General features: G+C 47.9%; 1 protein-coding gene and 1 non-coding gene across 3 annotated transcripts; both read left to right on the top strand.

Annotated features, from left to right (window-relative positions):
- The first annotated feature begins 298 nt into the window (after nucleotides 1–298).
- On the top strand, nucleotides 299–4,385 carry LOC123189451 (ADP-ribosylation factor-like protein 1). 2 transcript variants are annotated; one of them, XM_044601873.1, is made up of 7 exons: nucleotides 299–519; nucleotides 1,076–1,227; nucleotides 1,363–1,503; nucleotides 2,459–2,567; nucleotides 2,688–2,749; nucleotides 3,518–3,621; nucleotides 3,908–4,385. In XM_044601873.1, exons 2-7 carry the CDS (start codon nucleotides 1,135–1,137, stop codon nucleotides 4,008–4,010), a joined length of 612 nt encoding a protein of 203 aa, XP_044457808.1. In that variant the 5' UTR covers nucleotides 299–519; nucleotides 1,076–1,134; the 3' UTR covers nucleotides 4,011–4,385. The 2 variants fall into 2 exon arrangements, with proteins under 2 accessions (XP_044457808.1, XP_044457817.1); XM_044601882.1 differs by having other exon boundaries at nucleotides 361–519; nucleotides 1,082–1,227.
- Nucleotides 4,386–5,806: 1,421 nt separating this feature from the next.
- TRNAL-AAG (transfer RNA leucine (anticodon AAG)) lies at nucleotides 5,807–5,887 on the top strand. Its single transcript has one exon. It is a non-coding gene; the product is annotated as a tRNA-Leu (tRNA).
- The last annotated feature ends 11,187 nt before the right edge of the window (nucleotides 5,888–17,074 follow it).

Raw genomic sequence — 17,074 nt, 5'->3', positions numbered from 1 at the left:
CGTCGGGCCAGACCCAGCTAGACATGCATCATACCAAACAACGAGATAATTGTATGATGAGTGCGAGCCAGGTGCAATACAAAAATCCAAATACGCCCTTAGGCTTTGAACGTCTGCGACGACTTGATCTTGACTGGCCTCTGGAGCCGAGAACGCGACTTGTTCTCACAACACAGTTTTTTTTCCTGAGGGGGTGTTCCCACAGCATTGGAGGGTTAACATCGTCCCCAAAGTCACGTGGGCTGCAAACACAGAGTGCCTTAGGTCCAACGGATGAACTCAGCCGGCCCAACAAATGCGGAGTCATGAGACCTGTAACCCCGGCCCACGTTTTCTTCTGCTTCCTCTTCGTCTCCAGGCTCTCCGCAATTCGGAGCGCAGTGCACTCGGCAGCCAGGACCTTGTCTCGAAAAAAAGAGAGGAAAAACTCAGCAGCCAGGACCAACGACGCGGCGGCGACGGCGAGCGTGACCGCGAGCGCGCCCAGTCTCCCTACAGATCCGCGCGGCGGCCGGCAAGGTGCGATCCTCTCCCTCCGTCTCACCTGCTCTCTTCTCTCAGATCTCACAGGGGGAATTTGCTCGCCCGAAGAGATCCTGCCCATCCCGCCGCGGCTTCTTGTGCCTTCTTCGTGGTGGTTTCTACACGCCTTAGTAAATTGCAGAGACAGTGGCTCGGATTCACGGGAATTTTGAGTCCGATCCCGCCCCTTGGCGGAATTGGGATCTGGGAGGGGAAGGACGTAGTAGGATCGGTGTTGAGATCTCTATCGGTGAAGCCGCGTCCAATCGGTTCCGCTTGGGCCGAATTGGTGCCGTTTATTCAGTTTGATACCCAAGACGGTGTTGGTAGATGGTCTGGATGGATCCGCTGTTTGGAAATGTGTAGTTTGCGAATATCATGCTTTGCAAGTGCGGCGGGCAGGGAATCGCGTTGGTGATACTGTGCTGGAGCCGGTGACCATTGGAACTTTGCAAGCCGGAGCCTGCTCATTGTCCAGTGTTTATTTGATTCAGTTTCATATGTTCGATCATCCCTCAAGCCATATGTTTGTAACATGAGGTTGACTTTTCAGTTTCAGGGGTCATCTGCACTGTAAGCTGGTAGCTGATTGAGAAGAGGGGAATACCAGCAATGTTCTCCTTGTTACATGGTCTATGGAACCATGTGTTCAGCAAGACAGAGTTCCGTGTGCTCATCCTTGGAGTCGATAAGGCTGGGAAGACGGTAATCCATCTCAAACTTGTGTTTACATGTATGAAGTATTGAGTCAACTATCTCCCTTATGTGTTGAAGATTGGGTTTGTTTGTATAATTGTATTCGTATCAAAACTTGATGTGCTTCTAATAATGACTATGTAGACCTTGCTAGAAAAGTTGAAGTCAATCTATTTGAAAGGAGAAGGTCTTCCACATGATCGTATTGGTCCAACTGTGGGGCTTAATATTGGACGTATTGAAGATGCAAATGTAAAACTTGTTTTCTGGGATCTGGGAGGTCAGGTATGGTTTCTTGTGCTATTGGCCAAAATTTCTGGTTGACAAGCTCTTCAATTAAATTTCTCCATTCATCATCCAGGACTATTTTCATTTCATCAAAGATAGGTTCATATTTGCTCATTTCTCCGATCTCCATTTTCATTAATGGAGATCAAAATGATGAAATCTGGAAATCGAGATTCTTGCTTAAGAAAATTAATCGTAACCATGGTAGAGCTGCACATGTGGTATCTAATTTTGCTAGAACCGGGTCGCACTGGTTAATGGATTGTGTTTCACTGCTTTCTAAACCTTTAACTGAGCAATAAAGATCCCATTCCCGTGTAAGGAAAAAAGGAACTAATTGACGTTCAGATCAAATGCATTTGTACTTTATTTTTTTCATGATCTTACTTTAATACCTGGAGATAGAATACACGCTTCATTTTGCAACCAAAGTACCTGGATTAGATAAATGACAAGTGTAGGCCAGTTTTCATCCCTTTTTAGAATCCTCAGGACATGCAAATTATTAGAACATTAGAGTTGATGCTTATACGGAAGGCATGTAACCATCATGTTTATAAGTTTTTTCATGTTTATGGCAAAACTGAAGCAAATGCTTATCTTAGTAAGACCTTATACTTTGATATTACAGAGATCCTGGTCTACGTTCGTGATCATGTACCTAATATTTTTGCGGAAGTTTCTCTCTTACTGCTCCTGCTGTCTGATGTACTTTCAGCCTTTTAAGAACACAAGCTTTGGTACTACTGATAATTGACAAGTTAGACCTTTCCCATTATGTGGTTTAAGTTTTGCTTAAGGAAGCATACTAGACTGTAGTTATGACCTTTACTTTGTGAAAGCTAACAGGCAAACATAAACTTCATTCCATAATTTCACAAAGACTACAATTTAGATAGCATTCTTTTTCTAGACATTGCAAATTCAAATGCTAACTACATGTTTTTGACAGCCTGGCCTAAGAACTATATGGGAGAAATATTATGATGAGGCTCATGCTATAGTATACGTTATCGACTCTGCCTCCGCATCAACATTTGAAGATGCCAAATCTGCTCTTGGTAAGTTGCTTCCATTTCTTTCGTCACAAAACATTTGTGTAACTTGTGCTGTTAACTGTATGTTCTAGTGAAGTCTGTCAAGGATTGGAAAAGTTAGGATCTCAAACATTTTTGTTGCAGAGAAAGTGCTTCGTCATGAGGATCTGCAAGAGGCACCACTACTCGTATTCGCCAACAAACAGGTTGAGTAATATACACCATACTTAAGGGTTCATTTGGATCCTAGGCAAAATCAGTTATAGCCTTGCCAGGCTAGGGAACGCGTTTGGTATAGCCCATAAATTATCGCTTTTGACGGCAAGTTAGCCTCACGGGGCAATGAAATCCTCGCCAGCTTGGGAGAGCCAATTTGGATCACTCTCAACAGCAAGACACACCACGCAAAAAAAACTACTCCGAGCCAAATCGTGCAACCAGGCAAAGTCAACAAAGCTGACTTGCGCTAGCTGGGCTAGCTAGGCTATGGCCCGTCAGGGCAAGGAAACCAAACGCACCCTAAATTACCTTACAAAACTCAATGCATTCACTCTGAACTGAAAACTGCAATTACTTGGATGAAAATTGGCACTTCTGGGAAAATTCTTTTTCATGTGCATACAATGCACAGTAGTTGTAACTGTAAACGAATCCGCAGCTGTTTAAGTGTCAGAGGATACCAGTTTCCATGCTCCCTAGGCCATGAATATGCATCATATGTAGAGCTCAGAGCATGGAAGAGGTGGAACATGCTTTAACCATGTGCTTGCGCATAATTGAAGTTGTTCAAGAATTGACGCATTATCGCACTCGGTATTCGTAACATTTTGAAGATGAGAGAGACGCTGCAGAAAAAAATAGCTGTCCATATTATTCATTTAGTCCCCTGCAAGTTCATTTCATCTTGATATGTTGCTTTAGCCATTTTCCTCTTGCCTCTTATATTTTTCATGTTTGGATGCTCCTCTCAACAGGATTTACCAGCAGCTGTCACAGAAGAAGAATTGGACAGACATCTTCACCTTAAAGAGTTTGATGAGAGGCCATATATGTTTGTTGCGGGATCTGCATATGATGGGTAAGTAGAGCAATTCCTTCAGTTGCCAAACTTATTTGCTTCATACTGAAGGATGATCCATTATTATGAATATTTCTACTAATTTCTTATCAAGATGGACTTTCAATGATTCAGTTTAGGCTAGCAACCACATTGCTTAACTCATTCTATTTTAACTATACATTGCTTAATATATTTTTCTTCTATGAATATATGATAGTCAAGGATACATTGAACTAGCCACTTGGAAGGTGGACATGAAGAAAGTTGTGCAGACCTCTCTTTCTTAATGACCTTTTTATGGCAGGACGGGGATCAAACTGGGTATCGACTGGTTGGTAGAAGAAATGGGAAAGAGTAGGCGCACTGAGGCTCTGAGGGCACGCACCGACACATATGCGAAGATTTAGCACCATGACTGAAAACTCTGGTATATTCGATTTTGAGAAGCACAAAGCATTTGAGGACGCTGGCTGATGTCGTTGGTCTCTGTGTATACGCACTTTAGCATAATGTCATGATCAGTTGAAGCCCATCGTCATCCTCACTCTGCTATAGCCCCAGAACAAAATGCCTTTTGATGTGGCTCTTGCAGTAGTGATGGCAGAAGCGATTGTTCGTTCATTACTCCCAAGGATGTACAGTCATTACTCGTTTGGATTCGTGTTCATATGATGTTCCTTTTCTTGAAACATGCTGAGTGGCAAATGTTGAGCACATGGTAGCTTTGTACGTCCGCAATGGTTGTCCCATAATTACATGCTGATGAGTGGCAATGTTGAGCACATGGTAGCTTTGTACGTACGCATCTAAAAGAATGCAGCTTCAAACAAGATTGCCACTGTCCTAAAATCCTCACTGTCCTAAAATCCTCATTTTGGGTTCTCATTCGGCATCACCAATAGAAATACTCCATCTGTCCCTAAATATAAGCCTTTTTAGAGATTCCAATATGGACTACACATGGAGCAAAATAAGTGAACCTACACTCTAAAATATGTCTATATACATCCGTATGTAGCCTGTATTGAAATCTCTAAAAATGCTTTTATTTAGAAATGGAGGGAGTATAATGAGTGAACCTACACTCCTAAATACGTTTATATATATCCGTATGTAACCTGTATTGAAATCTCTAAAAAGGCTTATGCTTAGAAATGGAGGGAGTATAAAGCAGCCGGTGCATTCCATCATATGATTCATCTTCCATGCTAGTACTCCCTCCGTCCGGAAATACTTGTCATCAAAATGAATAAAAAAGGATGTACCTAGATGTATTTTAGTTCTAGATACACCCCATTTTATCCATTTTGATGACAAGTTTTTTTGGGCGGAGGGAGTATTTCCTAAGTGAGACAGTTTCAGTTCGTAATTACCAGATGAAGAGGAATTTTCTTTTTTGAGGGAGATGGCAGCAGATGGTCTTACCTGTAACTTTGAAGCATTATTCGTAAACAAAAAAAAAATTTGAAGCATTGTACATAGGTAAAGTGAAGTTCATGTTTACTGGTCCGGCTTCTTTTGTGAGGTTTCCTGTGTTCATAAAGATGCGTGTCACAAAAACATAGTGTGATGGTCAAGAAGAGCATAGACAGGCCATGCTAGAAGGTGTTCGAAATATTAATTTTACCAGCACCTCAAAAACACAAAATACCTTACCCTAGATGGGCCAGCTTCTTCAATTAGTGCAGTAACGCGGAAGGGTGGCTTAAATTCTTGAGCCATCTGGTAGTTCATCGCTGGAAATTCTCCATCAGGTGGTATCTACTCATTGGTAAACATGATTGCCAAATTGTGCATATTTGTTTGGAGAAAAAAAGGAAGAAAGAAAAAACATATCAGTAGCACATACTACCAAATGCAGAGTTCTGTCAATGTCAAAACTGTCGAGCTGCACTGACTCATGAAGTTACAATCATCAAGAACGACGGACCCTCCTCCAGAAGAACTTCTGTAATCTGGTCTCAGGCATTTGTAGTATTGTTAATTCATAATGATGGTAACCAGATCAAATTTACACGATAGCAACAGCACATCAAACTCACTTTTTTGAAGCGGTAAAAAGTTATAGTGAATACAAAATCTCGTTGAAGCTAGGAATTGTACGATAAGATAAAATGCAAATAGAAGGTCCCCACTGATATTACTAATGGTTAACTGTATCTATTAAGCTCAAATACAATAAACGTGGAAATTAAGCAAAAATGATCAGATGGCCGAGTTGGTCTAAGGCGCCAGATTAAGGCTCTGGTCCGAAAGGGCGTGGGTTCAAATCCCACTCTGGTCAATTTTTTTTTGAAATACCACGGAGACATGCAGTAGTACTTTTCATCCTGGAAATAAGAGACATACAGAGTGCACGCATCAGAGACATGCACTGACCAGCTCCTAAATCGAATTGCCACGATTTACTTCTGCTTCCTGTTAAACCAAGAAAGGTTCAGACATTTCCGCCGCGGGGGGGAGGGGGGGGGGGGGGGGGGGGGGCACACTACAGCACAAACCAAATCCCATAACGAAACAGACAAGGTGGCCATAACGAAACAGAAGAGCCGGGGAAATGAAGCAAGAAGAGACCGTCGGCGGCGACCAATGGAGGAGTTTGGCTTGAGCCTGCGGAGGCGCCTGCCACATGCTGCAGCAATATACTCCCTCCGTTCAGAAATACTTGTCACCAAAATGAATAAAAGATGATGTATCTAGATGTATTTTAGTTATAGATACACCTCTTTTTATCCATTTTGATGATAAGTATTTTCGGATGAAGGGAGTATATACTAGACCTGCAGCAATATATACTATACTTTGGGCAGGGGCATAATATTTTCATACAGTGGCCGTGAGATCAATATTGAGCAAGGAAAGCAATTAGCAAACCACGGAGCCAGAACAGAGTGCCATATGTACATTATTTTCATACTGAGTAATCAAAAGGTTCGAGAGGGCATCCAACAGTTTTGATGCTACATAATTTTCGAGCAAGGCTCCTACAGAAGAATGGTCGAACCAAAGACCACTGAAACGGCTTGGTAGCTAATGGTCGAACATAGATAGTTGGGCAGTCATTAGCGCCAAAGCAAGTGGTTCCTGCCACTATCTGGCCATCATCGACGGCTATGTAAGAAAGGCATTGTTATTTATCGGTAATAACCAATTAGCAGAATGGCTAATAGAAATACATGGTTGCATCGGATAATCCATGATGTAAAAGCGAAAATGATATCTTTTATTCATCAAAATAAGGTTCCGACATTTACAACATGCTTAAATATGCATTACATAGCGATTAAAAATAGGCAACGATTAATCTAAAACAGTAAAAGCATATAACAAAAGCATGTACATTAAAATAGCATGTTAAGAGCATCCTAGACCTGAAAATTGGCCCTCAAATCGAATTCCCGAGTCTCTTTTATGGCTGAAAATATCTTTTTAGCTAACTGACACGCCCATGGCTTTATACGCAAAATAACTCAGCAGGAATAAAGTTGCGTAAAAATTCCAACAACTATAGGGGCTAAAAAGAAAATATGCGTGTGCAATATCGTTTTTGCTCCAGTCCACTAATGAAACAAGCCGGAACAGGCCGTCGACCCATCTAACACCTCGCGCAATACCCTCTTTCTTTCAGTAACCATACTGGACCAGCCACGCCACTTAGGCCTGTGGGCCGAGGTGGCGACGGCTACGTTTTCCTAGCCGCCCGAACATCCACTAAAAAAAAGCCGCCCGTGCACGGAGAGCCGGGGCGGTGTCGTCGGAGCATGTCTCCATCGTGGTGTCGTCCTCGTCATCGAAGACCTCGGGAGATCTGGTCGGTAAGCCGGCCTTGATCCGGCTGGCACAAAGGCTCTGCTAGGCGGCGGCAAGGGCGGCCACCTCATGTTTCATCTAAGTGGAAAGGCTCACCCTCAAAGTTTCGTCGCCTGCAATCATGGTGGATACAGTGCAAGGGAGGAGGATGGGGAGTGGCTTGTGTTGTGGCGTGGGGTTAGCTAGATGTGGCCATCTTTAAATGGTGGATTCAAGTCTGGTGCGTCAATGCGCCGCACCGGAGTGGGTTTCTCGGCCGGCGAGCCTGCTTGATGGCGGCATACAGATGGATGGGACATTCAACGAACATCATAGTGTTGGGGAACGTAGTAGTTTCAAAAAAATTCCTACGCACACGCAAGATCATGGTGATGCATAGCAACGAGAGGGGAGAGTGTTGTCTACGTACCCTCGTAGACCGAAAGCGGAAGCGTTAGCACAACACGGTTGATGTAGTCGTACGTCTTCACGATCCGACCGATCCAAGTACCGAACGCACGGCACCTCCGAGTTCAGCACACGTTCAGCTCGATGACGTCCCGCGAACTCCAATCCAGTAGAGCTTCACGGGAGAGTTCCGTCAGCACGACGGCGTGGTGATGATGATGATGTTCTACCATCGTAGGGCTTCGCCTAAGCACCGCTACGATATGATCGAGGTGGATTATGGTGGAAGGGGGCACCGCACACGGCTAAGAGATCAAGAGATCAATTGTTGTGTCTATGGGGTGTCCCCTGGCCACGTATATAAAGGAGTGGAGGAGGAGGGGGCCGACCAAGAGGAGGAGGCGCGCCCAAGGGGGGGGGCAATCCTACTCCAAGTAGGTCTTGCCCCCCTTTCCTATTCCAACTAGGAGAAGGGGGAAGGAGGAGGTGGAGAGAAGGAAGGAGAAGGGGGGCCGCGCCCCCTTCCCTTTCCCAATTCGGATTGGGGCAAGGGGGGCTGCGCCACCTCCTGCTGCCTCTCCTCTTCCACTACTTTGGGCCCATGAGGCCCAATAACCCCCAGGGGGGTTCGGTAACCCCCCGGTACTCCGGTATATATCCGATAACCCCCGGAACCATTCCGGTGTCCAAATATAGTCGTCCAATATATCAATCTTCATGTCTCGACCATTTCGAGACTCCTCGTCATGTCCGTGATCACATCCGGGACTCCGAACAACCTTCGGTACATCAAAACTCATAAACTCATAATATAACCGGCATCGAAACATTAAGTGTGTGGACCCTACGGGTTTGAGAACTATGTAGACATGACCGAGACATGTCTCCGGTCAATAACCAATAGCGGAACCTGGATGCTCATATTGGCTCCCACATATTCTACGAAGATCTTTATCGGTCAGACCGCATAACAACATACGTTGTTCCCTTTGTCATCGGTATGTTACTTGCCCGATATTCGATCGTCGGTATTGTCGTGGTTCTAAGTCTGACAGTAATGTAGGGGGGTGTGTATGGAGAGGCTAGATCTTAGCTATTGGGAAGTTGTAAGCACACAATGTTTACGAGTTCAGGCCCTTCTCGGAGGAAGTAACAGCCCTACGTCTCGGTGCCCAGAGGCGGTCGATTGGATTATGTGTGTGTAGATAACAGGGGTGCGAACCCTTCATACTGAGGAGGGGGTGGCTTATATAGAGTTCGCCAGCCCTCTCCTGCCCTCAGTAATTCAGGGTTTAAGGTACATTTAAGGCGCGGGCGTTACTGATAACGCCCCTAATAAAGTGCTACAATGACCATAAAGACTATTTAAAAGCCGACCGTTTTCCTGCGGAGTGACTTTAGGTCTTCTGGCAGTCGAGTGATAGCTGCTTGGTCGAGTGATAGCTTCTTGGTCGAGTGTCTTGAATCCGTCGAGTGAGATACCTTCAAGTCGATTGAAAGGTGACCTCTTCTAGGGACGTCCTTGGGTAGGGCTATTTGGACAGGTCCGTGCCCCTATCCTAGGTACGTAGCTTCGTCATTAGCCCCCGAATGGATCGAGGTTTGAGTGGGGAAAGAGTTGGAGAACTTTCCGACTGGCCTTTCGGGCTATGTGAGAGCTTCGTTGGGTCAATTGTCACGGATGACGTTGCCAACCTTTTTTCAGTCGCCTTGATCCATTCCAGGTCTTCCGTCGAGTGAATTTCTTTGTTTGTGACACACCGAGCGTCGGCGCGAGCGGGGTCTTCTGTTTTGTCAAGTTGTTCTGCAGCCCGCGGATGTCATGGGATTTTGGATTTTGGGAAGCGCGCGGGACGGGAGCGGCCGCAGTAATCGGAAGCGATAAAGAGGAAGCTCCTCGATCCCCGCGTCGCCTTTTTCGCCATGTATCGCGCATGCGTCTGCTGCGGGATTTGACTGGACAGGTTGGGCCTACCAGTCAGCCACTCGGGAGCGGCCCCTTATAAATCGCCGGCCCGGGGTTTCCAAGCCGTGCTCTCTCTTCTCCTCGTTTCTTCTTCTTATTCCTCCGCAAGTCGTTCCGCCACCTCTGTTCTCGCCCCAGCGCAACAGGCCCGTGCGAGACTTTGCCGGCGACGATGGCAAAGGGCAAGACCTCCGCCCTGGAGCGCGCGAAGAAGGCGGCGGCGCAGGGGAAGGGGAAGAAATCTGCTCGGGGCGGATCCTCCTCCAGGTCCGCTCTGCCCAAAGGCTGGATCCAGGGCAACTGGATGCCAACAGTGATCCGGCAAGAGGACCTCGACGACATGGTCGAGGGGGGAGTCATTCCCCACGAGGCCGCGCGTCTTCCGGGGGAAGAGATCGAACCTCAGCCCCGCGACGGTGAGTGCGTGCTCCTAGCCACCCACATCGACCGAGGGTTTTCTCTGCCTCCCCATCCTTTCTTCCGGAGCTTCTTGAACTTCTTCGGAGCGCAGCTCCATCACTTTACCCCCAACTCCATTGTCTACCTTGCTGCATTCATTGCTATGTGTGAGGCCTTCTTGGGTTGCCGTCCACATTGGGGGCTTTTCAAGCACATCTTTACTTGCCGCTCTCAATTGGTCAAGAAGGCCAAGTCGAGTGACGAGAGGACGAAGGTGATCCAGTTGTGCGGGGGTTTGGCGATCCAGACGAGGGGGAAGAGCTATTTTCCGTCTATTACTTTCCCGGAGTCAGTCCGTGGTTGGCAGTCGACCTGGTTCTATTGTCAGGACCAGGTGACCCCTGGACAGTCGACTGGTCTTCCTCCTTTCTCCCTTGACCGAGCTAAAAAACCTGCTTCTCTGAAAGTGATGCCGGAGGAAAGGGCCCAAGTCAAAGTGTTGGCCGGTCGAGTGGTTGAGCTTGTCCGTGAGGGTGTGACTGGGATGGACCTGTTAGAGGCCTTTCTCCAGAGGCGCATCCAACCGCTCCAGGCGCGAGACCACCCGATGTGGCTGTATTCGGGCCTCGACGACACCACTCGGATCCACCCGGAGGAGGTCACCGACGAGATGCTGGAGGGGTGGCTGTCGAGCATCACGGGGAACAAAGACAACCCCCGAGGAGCCAGAAGGGTAATTCCACTCGACAACTCGTATGAAGTGGATCAGGTATGGCTTTATGCTTCTGACTGAAATCTTGTTTTCTGCATTGGTCTTCTTTGAGTTGGTCGATTGACTTTCGTCTTGTCTGTTGTTTCCTAGGCGACTACCGAGATGTACTCGACGCCCAACGGGGCACATGAGGCGACTGAGGAAGGGGAGGCGAGCGGGGGCGAGAGCGGAGACGACCAAGCCGAGTGGGAGTCTGACGGAGGAGGAGAGGGAGGCAATGACGTCGACTCCAGCAAAGAGGAGGAGGAGGAGATTGAACCCCCCCTCCCCGCCCGGAGAGGCGATCCAAGCTCGCACATGACCCGGCGCAGGAACGCGGTAAGGCGACTGCCTCCGTTGGGCCGTCGTCGGAACGCCCTCGGATCTCTTCTCCAACGTCGACTGGGAAGGTTCCCAAGCACCCACGCACGACACTATCCAAGCCGCCCAAGGCTCTGCCCAAGATAAAGATAGCTGTCCCTACCATTTTCGGGTAATAAAACTTGTTTTCCTTCGTCGACCGTGGATGGATCCTTGGTCGATTCATTGAGCCAACCGACTGACTTTTCGAGATTTGCAGCGCTGCTACTTCTGAGGTCTCCGCCAAGGATGACGACCAAGAGATGGGGGATGCTGTTACCTCCAACCCTGGTACGATTACTGACGTTCTGTTTTTGAGTCGACTGGTCATTTCTTGCAATTCTGGTCGATTGAATGTTTCCCTTGTAGCCCCTCCTCATGTTATCGACCTCCCGGATGACGACGACAACGAACCGCTAAGTATGAGGAGGAACAAGGGGTCGTCGGCTGACAAGACTCCCCAACCTACTCCGGCGTCTGAGACCATGGCTCGGGATGGTGGCGACACCATTCGGGCTTCTGTGACTTTCGCCAACCCTCTGTCGAGTGTGCGGCCTTCAGCGTCGACTGCGGATCCACCTTCGCTTTTTGCTGCGTACCCCGTCCCTGAGGACCAAGTGGCTACTGCAAAGGAGGCTATACGCCAGGCGGGGGTCATGATGGAGCAAGTGAAGATGGCTCGGGAGGCCAGCCAAGCAGCCTATGATGCGAGTTCGGCTCTTTAGAGCAACGTCCAGGTCAGTTGACTCGACACTTGATTGTTTGAAGAGTCTCTCTTTTTTTCTGAAGATCTTTTGTATCTGTATCTGTACACCCACTGGGTGTGTTTGCCAATTCTTGGACGAGTGGGGGCACGCTAAATGCACCCACTGGGTGTAGTCCCCGAGACTACGGTGGACTGCTGGCAGTCGACTGTAGTCTTTACATTGTGTTACTGTATTTGTATTTCTTCACTCGGTCTGGTTAGGCCATGTGGAATGGAACTGTATCCGGTCGACTGCGGGCAGTCGACTTTCTCTCTTCCCCCCTTTTTTTGGTCGAACCAGTGGGGGCACGCTGAGTGCACCCACTGGGTGTAGTCCCCGAGACTACTGTCGGATGTTTTTGATTCGGCTGTGGTCTTAGAAACATCGCCATTGTCTTGGACGTCTGTCGACTGACTTTTCTTTTTACAGAAATCCTGCGAACTTGCATCTCGCTATACTGAGTTGGAGAAGCAGCGGATTCAACTGAACCTTGATCTGGAGCTGGCCAGAACAGAGCTGTAGAAGGTCAGAGACGGCGCCACTGGTAAGACGACTTTGTCGACTGGTTTTGTTTTTAGGCTTGAGTACCCTTCTACTGTTTCCGAACCAATCATCATTTCTTTTGCAGGAGAACTAAGCGAGGCTCTGGCGAAGAAGGATCGGGACTTGGCTGCTGCCTGCAAGGAGGCTGACGACAAGATCGCTCTGGCTGAACAGAAGTTGGCTTCGGCTGGCCAATTAGAAGAAGAGAATACCAAGCTGAAGACCGCTCTGAATGAAGCCAACATGGAGTTGAAAGAACATGCGGTGCCCCCATGTTTGGTTTTGGAAATTGATGACAATCTCTATGGACTAATGGTTGCCTTGAGTTATATTTGAAGGTTTTGTCCATAGGCTTTTCTTGGAGTACATGTGTTGGTTTCAAGAAGAGTTTGTGTCGACCAAGGTGCTATTCAAGGAATTATCCAAAGATTGGTCATTTGAGAGTTGAGCTTATTGCAAGCATGTCTTGAAGAAGAAGATTGTGTGATCATTCATGTTTACCTTCAAGACATCATCCAAACGCAGAGAGTTGGAAAGATTCAAGGTTGATCAAGACTAAGTCAAGAGTGAATAGTGTTGATCAACTCACAAAGCATAGAAGATGTACCGAGAGGGATCAAGTGATCCCATGGCTTGGTAAGCATTGTCCATTGTGCTTTATGTACTAACCCATGGTCTATGTGAGAGTTCTACATGGGGTTAGGTACATGTTCATGGGCTTGTGTCAAGAGGAAGATATCTTTCAACCCATGGAGAGGATGACATCAAGTGGTGATCGTCATCAAGATTGCCGTGTGCGAGTTCAAGTGGAGCATCACAAAGAGATCAAATGCTTGAAGCTTGCCGTCCTTTGTGGTGACAATGGACTTGTGAAGATGTGCGGAAGAGTGGCTCACCCATAGTGGAGTATGGGGGAGCAATCAACTAGTCTTCATCAAGTCAACCCAATCAAGAAAGGTGGTCCAACTTGAGGGAGTCAAGATCGTCATCATCTAGCTCAAGTGGACCATGTGCAACGCAAAGGTTTGCCCTTGATAGGTTTTCTATTTTACCGGTCTCATGATGGTAGTTGGGAGACCGGGTTATAGGATCGATTGCCGTACTATCAAGGGGGGCTCTCGATGAGTAGCTTGATCGTATCGTTCGTAGAGAGCTCAAACCATTGCATCCTTGCATCATCTTTCTTGGTTCTTGTTTGGTTCTCTTTGTGAGTCTTAGAGCTTATGGTCATCTTGATGACAAGCTTGAGTTCATCGAAAACAGAGTTCGCATGCATCTTCTATGATGTTTTCGATGTTGGAGGTTTTCCCGGTTCTTCTCGGTTGGAGGTTTCTCTCCTCTATTTGTTGGCATACCTCCCCTGCCTCTTCTTACTATAACCAGTCACTGTTTTGATGCTACTCGTCGTCTTGTTTCCAACAAGCTTGAGTTTGCTCAATTCGGAGCTCATATGCAGAAGTTATGGCAGTTCTGATTTTCTTGGGTGTGGTTTTTGTCAGGGTCCCAGTGGTAGTACCGTGGTACCCAGCGGTAGTACCGCTGAGGAGTCACAAGCGGCAGTACCGCTCCGCAGCGGTAGTACCGCGGGCCACAGCGACAGTACCGCTCCTCGGAGCGGTAGTACCGCTTGATGGTCTCAGCAGTAGTACCGTTGCGGCTCCGTGCTCCTACCGCCTCGACTCGAGTGCGCTTTTTCTCGTGTCGGGTTTTGCGGCACTTGCTGCGGTAGTAGTGGCGGTAGTACCGCTTATTAGCGGTAGTACCGTCCTGCCTCCACAGTAGTACCGCTCTGGGTCCCAGCCCCAGCCCCTTTTCTTCTGGCGCGGCAGTACCGCTGAGGGGGAGCGGTAGTACCGCTTATGAGCGGTAGTACCGCCCTGCCTCCGCGGTAGTACCGCTCTCTGCGGGGCTGAGTGGGGGATAACGGTTGGATTTTCCCCCTCCTATAAAAAGGGGGTCTTCTTCCCATTGAACCTTATCTTTTGAGCTCGTGTTCTTCCCCCATTGTTGACCTTCTTCGAGCTTGCTAACTCTCAATACCTCCATGGATTCTTGCTAGTTTTTGAGGGAAAAGAGAGAGGATATCTAGATCCACATTTCCACCAATCACTTTCTCCTCTATGTGAGGGGAACCCCTTGGATCTAGATCTTGGAGTTCTTGGTGTTCTCTTTCTTGTTCTTCCTCTCATTTTCCTCCCTAACATTAGTTGCTTCGGTGGGATTTGAGAGAGAAGGACTTGGGCACTCCGTGTGCCCTTGCCATTGCATTTGGTGCATCGGTTTGAGTTCTCCACGTGATACGTGGAAGTTACAAGTTGAGAAGCTTATTACTCTTGGGTGCTTGGTACCCTTGAGCTTGTTCCTCTTGGGTGCTTGGGCGCCCTAGACGGTTGTTGGTGTTCGGAGCTCAATCATTGTGGTGCAAAGCTCCGGGTAAGCATCGGGGTCTCCAATTAGGTTGTGGAGATCGCCCCAAGCAATTTGACGGGTACCGGTGACCGCCCCCAAGGGTTGCCAAAGTGTACGGGTTCGGTGACCACCCCCAAGGGTTGCCATTTGTACGGGTTCGGTGACCGCCCTCAAGGGTCCCTTAGTGGAATCACGGCATCTTGCATTGTGCGAGAGCGTGAGGAGATTATGGTGGCCCTAGTGGCTTCTTGGGGAGCATTGTGCCTCCACACCGCTCCAAACGGAGATTAGCATCCGCAAGGGTGTGAACTTCGGGATACATCCTCGTCTCCACGTGCCTCGGTTATCTCTTACCCGAGCCCCTTTACTTATGCACTTTACTTTGTGATAGCCAAATTGTTTCTTGTCATATATCTTGCTATCACATAGTTGCTTATCTTGCTTAGCATAAGTTGTTGGTGCACATAGGTGAGTCTAGTTGTTTTAGGTTTTGTGCTTGACAAATTAACCGCTAGGTTTATTCCGCATTTGTTCAAGCCTAAACCGTAATTATTTTAAAATGCCTATTCACCCCCCCCTCTAGGTGACATCCACGATCTTTCAGGAGTGCACACGTTGGAAGAAGGAGAACCTCGCCCTGAATGAGAAGATGGAAGGCATCGCTCGCAGGAGGGACGACCTGGAGAGCTACTTGAGGAGCCTCGCCAAGAAGTTGTACATCAAGCTTGAAGGTGCACATTCAGTTCCGACTGGTTTTTTTTTGTGTGTCGACTCAGTCTATGAAAATTGACTTATCCTTGGATCGTGTATGCAGAGCTTTGCCAGAACTTTGAAGAGGAGACTGGGCAGATGGAAACAGGTTTGGATCCAATCAACTCTCCAGTGAAAGATGAAGCTGCCATGAATCTGCTCCGACTGGAATCTCGCATTGACGGCGTCGTGGATTACTTGACTCGACTGAAGGTTGCCATGTCGCGGATCGACCCGGCACTTTGGCCAGAGTCTACGCTCCAGAACGATCTCGAGTCTCTGATGACTCGACTTAACGGAATCCCTGACCAAGTGCAGGAGTGGAAGAAGTCTTCTGCTCGGTGCGGCGCTGATGTGGCTCTGTCTCTAGTCCGTGTTCATTGCAAGGAGGCGCGGGAGGAGAAGCTGGCCGCCATCCAAGTTGCCAACACGAGGAAGCACAACTTCCAGGACTTCATGGAGACCTTCATTGCTGCTGCCACCCGTATTGCAGACGGGATTGATTTGGACGAGTTCGTTGCCCCTTCTAGTCCTCCTCCTCCTGAGGAATGAAAAACTTCTATGCTTCACTTTGAATTTGCCTCGGAATGCCAAGCGTATTTTGTAACCGTTAAACTCTGCCTTAAATTTGCCTCAAAATGCTGAGTGGAAGTGTAACAGTTAAACTCTGCCGAGCCGAGGGCTCGAATACTTTGATCTGAGGTCTGGGACCTTTTAGGCTTTATCTGAACTTGATTTTTGTTGAATATCTTCACGGTTTGATCCGTCGAGTGGAACTTGATTTTTACTCAAAATAACCTTGTATTTGCAGGTTAGGTTGTGTCCTGCACTTAGGCAAGCACTGGGCTGCAGCTAAGTCCCCGAGTGGGAGGTTTGCTCTTCACTCGGCAGGATTTTTAAACACTTAGGCGAGCGCTGGGCTGCAGCTAAGCCTCCGAGTGGGAGGTTTGCTCTCCACTCGGTAGGATTTTTCAAACACTTAGGTGAGCGCTGGGCTGCAGCTAAGCCTCCGAGTGGGAGGTTTGCTCTCCACTCGGTAGGATTTTTCAAACTTAGGCGAGTGTCTGACTGCAGCTAAGTCTCTTCGTGGGAGAACTTAGGCGAGTGCTGGACTGCAGCTAAGCCCCCGAGTGGGAGGTTTGCTCTCCACTCGGTAGGATTTTTTAAACACTTAGGTGAGCGCTGGGCTGCAGCTAAGCCTCCGAGTGGGAGGTTTGCTCTCCACTCGGTAGGATTTTTCAAACTTAGGCGAGTGTCTGACTGCAGCTAAGTCTCTTCGTGGGAGAACTTAGGCGAGTGCTGGACTGCAGCTAAGCCCCCGAGTGGGAGGTTTGCTCTCCACTCGGTAGG

Source organism: Triticum aestivum, chromosome 1A (assembly GCF_018294505.1).
Source record: "Triticum aestivum cultivar Chinese Spring chromosome 1A, IWGSC CS RefSeq v2.1, whole genome shotgun sequence".
Lineage (NCBI taxonomy): Eukaryota > Viridiplantae > Streptophyta > Magnoliopsida > Poales > Poaceae > Triticum > Triticum aestivum.
Note: the sequence above shows the minus strand (reverse complement) of the source record. Positions and strands in the feature narration are given on the sequence as shown.

Coding starts and splice junctions, on each gene's coding strand:
- LOC123189451 (XM_044601873.1), top strand. CDS start 1,135: ATGTTCTCCTTGTTACATGGTCTATGGAACCATGTGTTCAGCAAGACA. Junction 2,568..2,687: donor AGATGCCAAATCTGCTCTTG/GTAAGTTGCTTC, acceptor TTTTTGTTGCAG/AGAAAGTGCTTCGTCATGAG. Junction 2,750..3,517: donor TCGTATTCGCCAACAAACAG/GTTGAGTAATAT, acceptor TCCTCTCAACAG/GATTTACCAGCAGCTGTCAC.